Below are 13946 nucleotides of genomic sequence, written 5' to 3'. Positions count from 1 at the left end.
CAACCTAGCCTCTACGCATAGTTGTACGTAAAGTTCATTTTCACAACTAAAGCAGCTTGAAATACTTAGAAACTGTATTCAGGAGAGGCCACTCACTGAACTACGCAGAAAGAGCCAAACTCAATCCCTAGTATATTTGTGATGTCAGGTCTGTCTTCTAAAATTAAAATTCTGGTTTGAATTAAATTAGCAAAAATGGGGGGTGGGGGGAGGGGCGGTTAGAAATGCATAGCTGGACGTTGCCTTTAATTTAGCTCACAGAAAAAGAGAAGCCATTACAAATAGTATAGTACTTAATAATAATAGGAAATGTGTGTACAGTCCAGTTTTTCTAGGCCATGGCGCGACCCTTTTGTGCAAAATTACTGCTTGCTGCTAATTAGAAAAATCATGTGGTAGGAAAAAAAAATTACTGTATTTTTCCTTTTACCATGAAGAAAATAGAACACTCCTCTATAAGTTACTGACCTGAAAGATAGCAATGCTGCTGGTCCTGTTTCATGTAGTCCCCAAAATGTTGATGTAGGGATGACTTTTTCCTAAAAGGAAACCAGCTCCCTTCAGAAAGCAGACTGAGAGGCGTGTGAGGCTTGTTGTAGTTGGCCTCCCTCCCAAAAGCTCTTAAAGCATGTATTTAGGCTTCTTTCCACGGGTATTTAGAGAGGGATGTTTTTCAGATGTGTTAAACTAATCATTCTTGATGTGTTCTCATGGAATCTCCCACACCCCAAAATAGCCATTTACTTTAACAATGTACATGCATGTCACGCCTACTTTGTTTTTCAAACGATTTAGGCATCTCAAATACAATAGTAACTTGTATCTCATTATTTTAAGGGACTCCTTTTTTAATTTTGGAGACACCTCTACTACATTCAGAGTTGAAATTCCTCTGAAGGCTCTTGCCTGGTTCACTGAAGTTTCTCAAAATCAGGTAATTGGAACACTTGTTTTTAAGGATTAACTGTCTCCAGTCAAATGAACAAACTATCTTCTACTGAAATGCTGCTCACCCAAACCACAAGAGCATGGATGGTGACATTTGAAATACAGCTGTCTTCTTTAGGGAATAATTTCTGTTCTCTAGATAAAACTTGAAGAAGTTGAGGGACAAAACAAAATGAAGGAAAGTTAAGATATTGGTCTTTTCATAAACAAACAGTACAGAAATGCTCAACTAGCTGATATTTTCCAAAACAGTAACTGTTCAGGAGCTGCTACTGGCGAGCTACGTTAGGAGCAGCTGCTTCAGCCCCGCATGGAGAGCAATACCGGGCAACCACTCGGAGACCTGGTCAGTGGGACTTCTGCCAGTGTGCTCAGGGGCCAGAGATGTCCTAAAGCCAGGGGCATTTCTGCCCACCTCTGCTGTGGCAGCAACAGGTTCTCTTTGTAGTTGGAAAGACCGTTTCTTGACAAACTCTACTGCTATGCCAGCCCCTTCGGTGGGGTAACAGTCCTAAACGAGAGGGGTTTCCTCGGAAGGAAAACATGACATGAACAGTAGTTTGTGTCTGCTTCCAGCTCGTGCAGTACAGAAGCCAACTTCCTCTCTTACCAAACAATACAGAAGAGTATGTACACACCTGTGATTTAAGAGCACTTTATTGTTCTTTAAGGCTACTTTTAAGTACAAAAAAAAAAAAGATGGCCTGCCAAACCTTTTTTTTTTCCAGGTGAAACAAGGCCACAAAAGAATGGTATATTACAGATTTACAAACACAGAGAGAATCTTTCAAACTGAACTGTAGATAACCTGGCTCTGTGAAGAAACTTCACCATGTCTCATGATGGTGAGTTCAGTTTAGTTTCCTTCCACCTCCCCCCAACCCTTTGGCTTTCATGACATTATTGTGTCTAATATATGTTTTACTGGACATAATCACATTAAATCTTTATTGCCCTCAAATCCATTTACCTATCTCAGATAAGTAAATGTAACCTTGTAAAACAGCTATTATTGAAAATATTAGCTTTAAAAACATTATCTTATTTGTGTTTACAAAGAAATATAGGAGTCACATTTTCCACAGAGTCCATCTACAGTATTAGTATTTTACTGTTATACTGCTCAGTAGCCTGTAGCAATAACAAACTAGTGGCTATTAATGCTAATGCAGTGTTCTCATAGAATAACTGTGTTCCTGCACTTTTACTGTATTACAGACAAATCTACAACAAAAAAAAGATCAACTTTTTTCTCCAAACAAAAAAATGAATGATTACAATAAAGGAAAGGGAAAAATTAAATAGCTACATATCATTAACAAATTAATTGTTCCTCAAAAAATACCTACAAATTTCTCTGTACATTCTTTACGCACAGCGTAACGATGGTCTTAAAGTTACCTATATAAAAAAGTGTTCTTTTAACAATCTTCCTACAGAGAGTAGGGTACTGAATGCCAAAGCAAGTAAGCGTTGACTACCCAGTAAGATGGTAGTGAAATGTGTAAAACTGGGGGCTTAGGTGGATTTTTTTTTTTTAATTTTTTAAAGAAAATTGAGCAGCCACCTTCTCAACAAGAGTAAGAGCCAATCTCCTGATCTCTTTCTACCCTGCACCTGTTCCAAATTAAATAGCTTAACTTTAAAAAAACCCATAAAATAAAAGCCACAATGGACCCAATACTGTAACATAGTCCATAATACATCACGTGTAGTTCATCTTCCAACTAGTTCTAACTTTCTACACTGAACCAATCATTTCAGGTAACCCAGTATAAAAAAAAGCCCTAGCTGCAACTGTACTGGGAAGATGGAATGTATGGGGGAGAGTAGTTACACTTAACAAGAAGAAGAGAAGCTCTTAGTACTAGCACAGCTGTGGTTTTATGCCTGCCTCTATTGCCTAATTTCTAGTTAGTAGCTATTAATATAGCAAATGATAATAAATGCAGTAATACCTGTATAAAGTTTTCTAATGGAGGAATGTATGCTGCAACTTGGCATAGGTTTATGAATAAGCTTAAAAAATTAAAGATCATATTTCACAAACTGTAACAATCTGTTGTCCAGCCAAGATACGTAACGGTAGCAGTTTCTGCAGCTAGTTAAAGGTGGATTACACAGACTTAGTTTTAGGAAGCAAATTCCTGTTAAGCAGACAGTGCTGCAGACAGAAACAATTACTCAGTCATGCGCAAAGCTATAGCATCCTGTACCACGCATCATATATCTCTAAACTGCGTCATTTGAGGCCTGTCCTGAGGCTGTCCTCTTTTGCTGGCTGCTACTAAAGTGAATATCAAATACAAATATCATAGAGTACAACTGTACCAGCAGTAAGTATATCTAGGATTGTTACTGACAAAAATAAACTAATTCTGAAGAAAAGCTAATAAGTATTATGATTCTTACTGTCTATACATTAATAGATACCAGCTATTTTTCATAAAACATGCATCGTTAAGCACTATTGAACCCTCCAACCTCAGCTCTATTCTAACAAACTGCAGTGTTTAGGAAAAAATGCCCGTGTTCTGTAAATTATGCAGTCCAGTTGCAAGCACTAAGCACCTGAAATCTAAAGAGAGAAAGACCTATAACCTGTATGAGACTTCCCCTTCCAAAGCTGTTTTGCTTTGAGAAAAATCAAACTGATAGAAATGTCATCCTTGAACCCTTTTTTCAGCAGTTTGCCCTCAAAATATTAGCATCTTCCAGAAAGTTGCTATGCAACTTCAGTCCTCCTCCAATAGTGCAAATCATACATGACAGTTCTTTTCAAGTATATACATACAAAATTACTTCACAGAGGGAAAAAAAAAGGCAATGTAAGCAAACCAGACAAATTCTAGTCTCAAGAAGCTAATAAAAGCAAAAAGCATTTGGGTGAACCAACTAAGTGTAATGGCTTTTGTGGATTAGCGTGCATTATTTTTTTTTAAGGGGCAGCAGATTTGCATCAGAGGTTTCTTTGGTAATTGAGGCAGGAAAAAAGGATGCTACATCATATGAATCTTTATGAAATAGTTCCTGCTATCATCTTTAAGGGCACCCTTTTACAAATACAAAGTGAGTACACAAAAACATGTGTTGAAAACTAATCTCCCCTCCCCCAACACTATTTTAAGCACTGTTCAAAGCTCCGTCAAACCATGCAAATTCACAAACGTAACGGTCCTCTCTTCATGAGACTACAGAGGGCGAGTGATTATGATTGACCATATGAGAGGAAGGGGAAGACTGGCCCCGCCGTGAAGCAGACTCGGGACTGCTAGAGACTCCGTCCTTCGCAGCTTTAATCTGAAGCCATGTATCCCCAAGTGCTTTGGCAAAGTGGTCATCAACTGATCCTGTGATGGACACAGAGTTTGCCACTGGCTCAGGCTCCTTGTAATTCTTGCCAAGGCTTCGGCGGAAGTGCTCTTCCACCACTGGGTCACAGGCAGTGGTAGCTGGATGGGGAAAGGAGGCAGAAGATGCATTATTTCAGCGCAGAATCCTGGCACCAATACTGCATTCAGAACCTGTCTTTTCTCCCATTTTCCTATCGTCTCAGCATAAAGCAAGACTTCTTTACATCATTATAGAACTGGTAGTGAATGGGCTGGGGAGGAAGATGGATGGAGTTAAAATGAAAAAATGGTAATAAATGGAGTTAAATATTTTTGCATTTCTGTGACCTGCACCAGAACTTAGAACTTATATTTAGGCTTAAATAAAACTAAAGATAGAAACAGTTCTTTAAAATCAGCTCCCAAGCCTGCTGATACCAGTCAGATGTGAGGAGACCCCATTCTAAATTACAGCATGCCAAAAGCTGATTGCAGGGGTTCATCTCACTTGACACACTTGTGCTAGGAGCCAGTCAGAAAACTAAATGAATCACTACCTCTGCATTAGGTACTACGAGCGTTAGAATGGTGTAATACTATTACAAGAGGAACAAAGAACCTTAAAAATCAGGTTTTGAATGATGATAATAATAACAATTCCTCAGACTAAATATGAGAGTTGCAGTTTTACAATTTAGAAACAAAATCTGTGTGTCTAAATGAGATTTATCTTTCAAAAAGACTTAAAACTGTCAGGATCCATGCCATTGTCCTTCATGCTACAGAAAGGCTTGATTGATCCTAAAATAAATGTGAGTGTCACGCACAAAGACCTCTTCAAGTGACAAGAGAGAAATATTTTCTGAAACCGTTTACAACTGTTCCAAAGCCCATGTAAATACTGTAAATACAGCTGGGGTCTCAATGAAGAAGCTCTCCTTAGACAAGTAACAGCAGTTTTCTAGAAAACTTCCAACATCTTAGACCTCTAACTACTGACTTTTCTAAGAGTGTAACATATGCTCCAGGGTCTCGCTTCAGCTTCTAATTCCAGTTTTCAACAATACATTTATTTTTTTAAAAAAATATATAATAGTAATCACCATCATCTTGCTATGGACTTTTAGGTTCCTACCTACGTTACACTGGTATTGTTACACTGGCACATTCTGGTTGATGAAGCCTCACTGCCACGGAGTTTTGGAAAGGCTCTGTGTTAAAGCTATGCATCAGCAGGGATACGACTTGAAATGAGAAAGTCTGTGTTTTCCCCTAGTCGCACAGTGAGAGAAAGTGAAGAGAAGCAGCCCAAGGTTCCCCAGCAAGTACTGCATGAACAGATTTCATGAAAAGTACTAATTGCGCAGAAGGTAGAAAGCTAAAGCTTGCTGCTTGGGTTGCTATAGCAACTGCCCTCCAAAGCTTTTTGTGTTGTCCATGCAGAGAAAGGTGGAGGGTATGTGCTTTGGAGGAGTATTTGGATCTGCAGGAAAAGATTTTCGTGACTGCAGCTGAATCATAAAAGTCTATTGACTACTGAAAGACTGGGGAAACTACAGCTCCTAAAATAAGAGCATGGTTGGATCTGCTGGCCCTGTCTGCTCTTGTCAGTTAGACTAAAATAAACATGACGACTTATTTGTCCTTGTGGGGTGTTTGTTTTTTTTAAAGAAACTTTTCGAAACAAGAAAAGAGAACACCTCTCTCCCCCTAATTTTGAATTGGTACTTTCTACTGTGGCATAGGATTGATGGTTAGAAAGACTGCAGAGGGGATCTGTGCTAGCATGTCTCTGGGTAGACAGGCTACAAAGAGGTGTCTGTTGTTTCACCTCCGTTTATTCCTGTTAATACTTCAGTGCCTACACAGGTACGGTTAGCGAGACATTTTTGTTCTCCTCAAATTCTAGCCAGGCAGTTAAGAGTGCAGACATGTAACTTACTGCTACAGGGTCTTCTGTAGGCAGGCATTGCTGAACCGCAGCCACTGTGAGCAATGGGGCAGTGAGAGAGGTTGCAGTTCCGGTTGTTCGCAGAAGCACACGTGATTACGGATGGACGGTTCTAATAGGGAAGAAAAAAAGAAAACTGTCACTCACTAAGGCAATCAGCCAAAGCCACATTAGCAGCAGTTCATCACATAAACACTCGAGATGTACACTGAACTGAATCCCAGCAGTGAAATAACCCATAAACTATCCAATTCAATAAAGCATATTAAACCCCCAAATATTCAGCTATTATTTCTTTGTCTGATTGAAAGAAACCCCCACATTGCATTTCCATAATGGTTCTTAGTTATTTAACTGTCAAGCAGCCATACAGAAAAAGGGCAGTATAAAAGCAAATCATTAAAGGCATTGAAGTGATTTTACAGTGACTGTTTCAACTTCACAGGCATTACATATGCAGAACTAAATGTCAACACATTAAATATTTGTTTCATTCTACGTTCACGCTTCCTTTTGATTCCAGGACTCATGAAGGGCTTTACAAATTTTACAGGTATTTGTCTTCTTAGTGTTAATCAAGTTTTAATGTTACCATTTTTCATTCAGAAGTTAAGTTTTCCTAGCCCAACTAATTCTGTATTCCGTACTTCAGCCACAAAACAATAAGCCCATAAGATGTAAAATATGAAGAGCTCCTGAGTGAGTCTTGACCGCAAGTACCTTCCTGTTGTAATTAATCTGCCTTTCCAGCACTACAGAATAAACATCATCCTTTTTCACTCAACACGTGCAAATTCCCCCAAATGTCTCTTCACATAATCTTAATTACGCAATGTATACTTTGTACAAAGTATAAACATAAAACACTCTTCTTATAGTTGTTTACTATGTAAATGGTACATTGAAACAAGGCCTTAGGGAAAGAAATGTCCCAGTTTCTCCCGGTGGCTGAAGGGAAATAACACAGGTATTGAACTATTTTTGCTTTGCATCTCTGGTATATTTTATGATGCAAGGAGTCCATTTTGCTATACTCAATGCAAGTTAATTGTTAAGTGTCCAAAAGATTAACAGAATTGATGTAATTAACACAGTTTTAATTTCTTGTCCATTTTACAAATCTGTGCAGCAATCCCACAAAAATCACTACTTTACCTACCACCGTACACAATCAATGAGGAAGGAAAGAGTTTTCATTGTTTAGTGGTACTTTAGTCTAGACAGAGTAAGAGCAAGGCCAAAGTAAAAGAGGGGAGCTTTCAAGGGGAGGTTTAACACTATTTGTCTAGATACAACGGGAATGATGCTATTTACATCTTTCTTACTTTTTTTACTTTGCTGTCAGTGCAGTTTAGGAAAAAAAAGTTAATTATTTGATTTTTCTGTAAGCAGTTCACATGTGGAAGTATTTATTTTCTTCTTTATAGAGGCTGAGATTTTGTGCATCTATGAACTGGTTTTTGAGACGTGTATACATGCTTATCGCTTCAGAAGAGTATTTTAGACATGCAAGAGGTGGGAAGTAGAGAAGGACAGGTAATAAAAGAGCTTGTCTCAAGAATGCATGTACAAACACTACAAAGGATTGGAGAGGCAGGATAAGGCGTCTGACAGAATCCCCTGGTACGGTTCTGTGTGTACAGCTGCACTGAGCAGACTATACTTATTTCTATTAAAATATTGAGATAAGCTGAAAAGTTAGTAACAGTGACTACAGCAGCTGAACAACCCTACGCTGCCTAAAATAAGAAGGTATTTTTTTTCCACCTCTTTATTAGAAACAAAGTAAGATGCAATCCCATCCAACATGTTAAGGTTAAAAAAAAAAAAAACAAAAAAAAAAACAACCCACAAATCATCAAAGTAGGGCTTCTTATTTTCAGTACAGCTTTTTCTTTGTATGATTTCTACTCTGTGCTCTTAGCAAGGTCCTACCTAAACATCCTATTTTCCCAAGAAAATAGATTGTAATCTAGCTCAAAATGTCAAAGATAACAAGAGAGAGGAATCTGGTAATGGGCAACAGGAATCAGCCCAAGTCAAACACACCAAAATAGAAGAGTGTCAGTGGTGTTAGTGCTGAGCTGAGACGCAGTGGTAATGCTATCAAAGGGCACCAGTGTCGTCAGTGGAAGCCTGTCCCTTCCTCCTCTGTCATCACTGAACGCCGAGAGCAAAGAAGAGCTGTTCTGCACAGAACAATAACTCTGCAATCTGCGTGCCAAATGATGCAAGATATCAGCAACACTAGTGTAAAGCTAGGCATGTTGGCATAGCAAAGCGTAAAAGACTAGCGTACATAGCCAGCCACCGTGAAAAGCTACACAGTAGATGTAAAGTATACGGCTCCAGTGAAAAGAAGCTTTCATAAATTGCCTATGAAAAATCCCAACCTCTGAAAGATCATCCACTCAAAGTGATGCCCTTTGCAGGGCATCACAGTATGGGTGGAAGGAAGGATGAGCTTGGGTACCTGGGCCAGTTTAATTTCTCAACACGACACCTCATCACAACTCAATTATCTTGCTTTGTCTCTCCACTTGTGAGAGGGATAAAAGCGAGTCTGACATATAAGAAAACTTAGTGTATAAACTGGATAGGCATGGCTCATCTTCAGCAGTTCTGAAGGAAAACAAATACAAGACAACAAGCCAAAACCCAAACAACCAGGCAAAAACAAAACAAAACAAACCACTCCAGCATATGGAAATAAACTATAAAATAATAAAAAATCATTACTTTGCTTCAGGAAAAGTAATTATGAAATAGTGATATAACATTGCCCTGAACAACGCAACGAATGCTTTTGGCTGCCTAAAACAACTAGGGTCATTCCACCTTCTTTCACCTGGAAATTCAGTCCAAAATTCTCCTTTATGCCCTTTCTGTCTTGCACCTCTTCCTCAGCAGTCCCGGCAGGAGAGAGCTGGGACAGAGGGGAGGGAAGCACGCACTGACAGCCAAGAGGAGCACAGATGAATACCCTCTTCACCTGTGAACTGCGTCAGTTACTGCCTACCACCTATTGGAGCTTTGCTCAACCACAGACTTTGCACTCCCAATTAACACACATGTATTCACAAGCTTAGCGAAGCATCAGAAAAAGCAGGAAGGCCAAGAAATCTGTGACAGATACATTTAAACATCAGCGATTTATTCACTTTAAACACAATGAGCTGTGACATTCATTGTGCATTTTTACAATACATTTTGCCTGAAGAATAGTATCGCCTACCTATTGTAACTCACAATATGTTCTGCTTACTTCTGGGAAGTCGTCATTGTGTCTACAGCAAGGATTCCTACAACCACCCAGAGTTTCTTGTCAACCTAGAAGCCAGTACCTGCTGCCGTTCCACAGAAGTCAGTGTAGGCGTGATACCGACTGTTCGGGTTGCATCCATGCTGTTTTTGGTCAGTGCTAGAGGTTGATCCATGGTCAAGCTTGGGATTGAGGCATACATGTGATTGGCATGAAGGCTCATTGTTGGGGCAGCAGCCCTCTCTATTGGGCTGCGACTCCTCTCTCTGTGCTCCTTCCGATAATCTCCATTGGCAGTCTTGTTTCTAATACATGAAAGAGAGAAAAAAGTCAAAGGACTTGCTATTGTTACAAGCTATAATGAGACATGCAACATTAAATCCCTTGAAGAAACATGAGGCAATGCATTTTGCTTGGTTGTGAGGAGGGGTACGGAATCCCTCAGCGAGGTAATCCCTGGTCTATCCAGCCACCTCCCTGCAAAGATAAGCCAATGACTTATATTTGCAAGCCCTGGCAACCAACATTTTTTTTCAGCCTAGAATTTCTTCAGATACTTATCTAAATGCACCGAGTTGAAGTAACAACTGATGTTTCATTAAGATCGGACACCTCCTCATTTAACATACTATTAATCCCACTCTGTCTCCCAACACTGCAATATTCTCTAAGCATTGCTGAAGCCCAAGAAAAGTTTATTTTACTCAAAAGACATGGGTTGATACCAGCAAAACGCAGTGAGTCAAGGCAGGAAGCAAAATTTTCAGAGCAGAAAATGAAGGAAAAGCAAACTACATTGCACTTATCTCAGAACCATTTAATTACAACTGTTCTTCAAAAGAGTAATTTCAAACTACTACTGAACAGTAAATCTCCGTAGCTGTACTCACATAATTAGCCTATCATTCACTGCAATTAAAATAATACTGATTTTGTACTTAAGGGTGAGATATTTCAGTCTCCATACAGCAATATAATAGTCATTGAAGGCAAACCAGCGAATCAAAGGGTAGAGACTTCATTCGTACTGGTGAAGGCAGTCGCCCATAACCACTTACCTAGGTAAGCACGGGTGCGATTGGCAGTCTGGAGCATACCAGTATGATAGGAGTCACCACACTACAATACCTAGTGCCTCCGTGTGAAATAGCTCAGTCTATCTTTCACATAAGAGTGAGCTGAGGAAAAAGCTGGTTCTATGGAAACTACATTCTGTCTTCAGAAGATTCTTGAAGTAATAGTGAAGTGTCCTATATGTCCTGTGTATAAGTGGGTAAAATCCATCTACAGGGGTTTTCCCCCCACTTTTTAAGCATATCATAGCAAATTGATATGCAGGAGCAATCTTTAAATATGCTCTGATGAATGTTAGGCAGAGACAGAAAAGGACTAGAAAAATGTTTTCTGTAATACTAGAAATTAAGATGTACAAATAGTACTCAATATTAAAATAAGTTACAACTCCAAGAAGCTACTGCCTATTTCAACGTCTGAGAAAGTCTCTCAAGAAGGAATGCTAACAGCTGAGGGGGGAAAAAAAAAAAAGCCCTGCCAACAGAGGAAAATAAGGAACCCCAAAGCTTATTAACAAAAGTGCTACAGAAAAACCTTGCAGGTTTACATAAATGAAATAATTATTTAGATTTATCTAATGGTTACTTGTTGCTTTATGTTAGTTAAAAACAGACAATAATATCACACTGTCTTGAAGTTAATTTCTCCCTATCATCTAAAATCAGAACAGCACTGGTGTTCACAGGCATCCTGCAACACCACACCACTACCTCCCGCTGTTCACACACACACAGGTGCGTGCATCATTTTGGCACAGCAGGTTTGCCCGGTGCCCCTAACCCGGCGTGGCCGTGTGCGGCCGTGCAGCCGTGCGGGCAGCCTCGGGGAGCACCTGAAACCCCAACACAGGGTGTGGGAATGCTCTGCTGTAACCCTGCCCCGGGAGTCAGGGGTGGTCGCTGTGTTGCACCACATTTCTTTAAGTGCCTTTGGAGACCATATAAACTTTTAGCCTCAACAGCATCCTGTGGCAATGGATTCCACAGTTTAAACTACATGCTTTGCTAAGTACCTTTCCTTCACGGGCTCTTTTTGTTTCTTTTTAACCTGAGATCAAATGGCTTGGTCTGCTATTGCCCTGGCTCTTGTATTAGGAGAGAGAGAAAGCCATCGCTCCCTGCTTATCATCTTCATGCCACTCCTGAGTTCATCTCTCCATTCAACAACCTTTTTTCTCCAAGGTACTACTTTCTTGAAATAAAAACTGTTCCCCTACCTTTGTCATCCTTGTGCCCCTCTCATGTGAGAGCTAGAAAAACTAATCTTTCTTGAGATGAGGGTGCAGGTCTCTGTTCTGTTCAGGAACAGGACCTTTGCTAACTCATCACAAGTCTTCAGCGCTATACTTCAGCCTGCTTGAGAGTCACTCAGTTGTCTGAATTAGAAATCTGCTATTGCTGCCTGAATCAAAACTCAACTCACTTATCATGGTACAAGCTAGGGTTAATATGTACCAGGCAACCAGTGACTTGAGAACCTCAGGACACAGCTTATTCTCTATGCCAAATTCCCCTGACATGCTTAGAAGGGAACAGCCAACAGAATAACAATACAACTTGTAACCATTCGGATCTCCCCGCTCTGCCCGCCAGCCTATCACTTGTCCCTTTTAACTAATTACAAATTAGTAGTTGCAGATCAGCAGCATCGACCATAAAATCTAACCTTTAAGGTTTCACAGCTGGTGCTGAAGATGTTCTCTGAAAATCATGTGTTTCTTGAATCCTTCTCCAGAGGCCAGATTTAGACACAATAAAGCAGCACACAAACCACCAGGAAATAGATTCTCACAGTGCTACATTTCCATCTTTTGCCAGCTTTGGTACCATTTCAATTCACAAGACTACTCTGCAGTATCAGCATTCAGAAGAAAGAAGTTTAGAATTGCATTGCTCTGAGCTAATGACTGATGCAAATGTGTGACTTAATGGCAGCACACCAGACTCTATATTTAAAGTACAGTAGCCTCATCTTGAATTACAGTACTGAAACAGCTACTGAACACAACAAACTAATCCTTCCCCACCCCTTAGGAAGCAAGTATGGAACTTCATAAACACTACGCCTTTGCAGACTGCTTTTGTACCTGGACAACAGCCATTAGATACCCTGGGAAATAATACATGAAAAGACATCGCTAAAATCATTCTTCAAGTGATAAAGGCAATGCTGTGTGGAGACGGCTCGTTTTTCTTGCTGCAATGCAGTATCTTTGGTGGCTGCAAGCCAAAATCTTACTTTTCAACTAAATACTATCTGGTCTACTACCATTTAAAGAACCATTTGGAGGCTGCAAAACCACATACAGCTCCAGTAGATTCCTACTTTTCACTGCCTCGAAGGAAAAATATAATCCCTGTTCAGAATGATTATTTTTTGTTTTAATAAGCACAAGCTGATTTTCAAAGGAAAAACTTTGTTTCCTCCACCAAAAATACTTGTAAAATGAAACAAAAAATGTAGCTACACCAGTTGTTTGGGGTTTTTTTCATAGAACTGGGATTTCAACAACTTAGTGCTGCATTGGGGGGGGGAGGGGGGGAGGGGGCTCTCAAGGGACCAGTGATGACCAAACCTACTGAAATTCCCAAGCAAAAGAAATTGAAATTTTCCATTTTACACAATAGCACCTATTTCACTCATCCTCACTTTAAACAAAGTCACAGCCCTAAATATTGGTGAACTGGTAGTTTTGCTTAAAAAAAAAAAACAAAAAACAAAAAAAAAACAAAAAACAAAAACCACAAAACTCTTCTGCAAAGACTTTTGGAAGAAGGGACCAAGAAACTGGGAAATGGCATCAGTCTGACAGCAGGAAGCACAGCACAGTAGGCAGACCTTCCCTAAGGATACCTAAAATTATTGAGTTATCTCAGTAATCTCAACAGACCACACCCCGGCCCCTTCTGTCAGCAAATAATTCCCTCTTCCTAAACTGGAACAACTCCTCATCCGGGCAGGGAATTGTTTATACTCCACTCCTCAAAAATCCTCTCCTCAACTCATCTACCTTCAGCGATATATTCCTAGCAAAAAATGAAGAATACCTGAAGCTTCTGCTTCCACATCATTATTTTTTCTGAGCCCAGATGAAAATTTTACAGCACCATGTAGAACAGTAACATGATAGCTCTGCCCTTGGGAAAATACACCAGCACTTCTGAGTCCCTCCTATTTAAATATAAATAGCAAATCCTACAGACATCTGACTCCACTTGTAAAACAATTGTACCTAAAATTATTTATAGACTGTTCATCAATTTCATATTATTAAATAATTTAGTTTAAAATGTAACTTTAAAAATAATTTTCTATTTGAAACGGAAAGTTTGTTACAATTTATTATTATTATGACTACTATTATTATTATTATTAAGTA

General features: G+C 39.5%; 2 protein-coding genes across 14 annotated transcripts in view; one reads left to right on the top strand and one right to left on the bottom strand.

Annotated features, from left to right (window-relative positions):
- The window catches only part of ATG7 (autophagy related 7), a 158192-nt gene that overhangs the window by 135789 nt on the left and 8457 nt on the right, over window positions 1-13946 (top strand). For all 9 annotated transcript variants that reach the window (XM_072876187.1, XM_072876184.1, XM_072876188.1 and 6 more), the window contains one exon: window positions 838-934. The gene's annotated coding sequence lies outside the window, so the exon portion shown is untranslated. The remainder of the gene's footprint in view (window positions 1-837; window positions 935-13946) is intronic.
- VGLL4 (vestigial like family member 4) overlaps window positions 1596-13946 on the bottom strand; it is a 95919-nt gene continuing 83568 nt past the window's right edge. For all 5 annotated transcript variants that reach the window (XM_072876206.1, XM_072876201.1, XM_072876202.1 and 2 more), the window contains 3 exons: window positions 9576-9798; window positions 6223-6343; window positions 1596-4400 (listed from right to left, as the gene is read on the bottom strand). In XM_072876206.1, the coding sequence (XP_072732307.1) occupies window positions 4132-4400; window positions 6223-6343; window positions 9576-9798 (613 nt within the window). In that variant the 3' untranslated portion in view covers window positions 1596-4131. The remainder of the gene's footprint in view (window positions 4401-6222; window positions 6344-9575; window positions 9799-13946) is intronic.

Source organism: Ciconia boyciana, chromosome 11 (genome assembly GCF_034638445.1).
Source record: "Ciconia boyciana chromosome 11, ASM3463844v1, whole genome shotgun sequence".
NCBI lineage: Eukaryota > Metazoa > Chordata > Aves > Ciconiiformes > Ciconiidae > Ciconia > Ciconia boyciana.
This window is presented reverse-complemented; position numbering and strand designations above follow the sequence as displayed.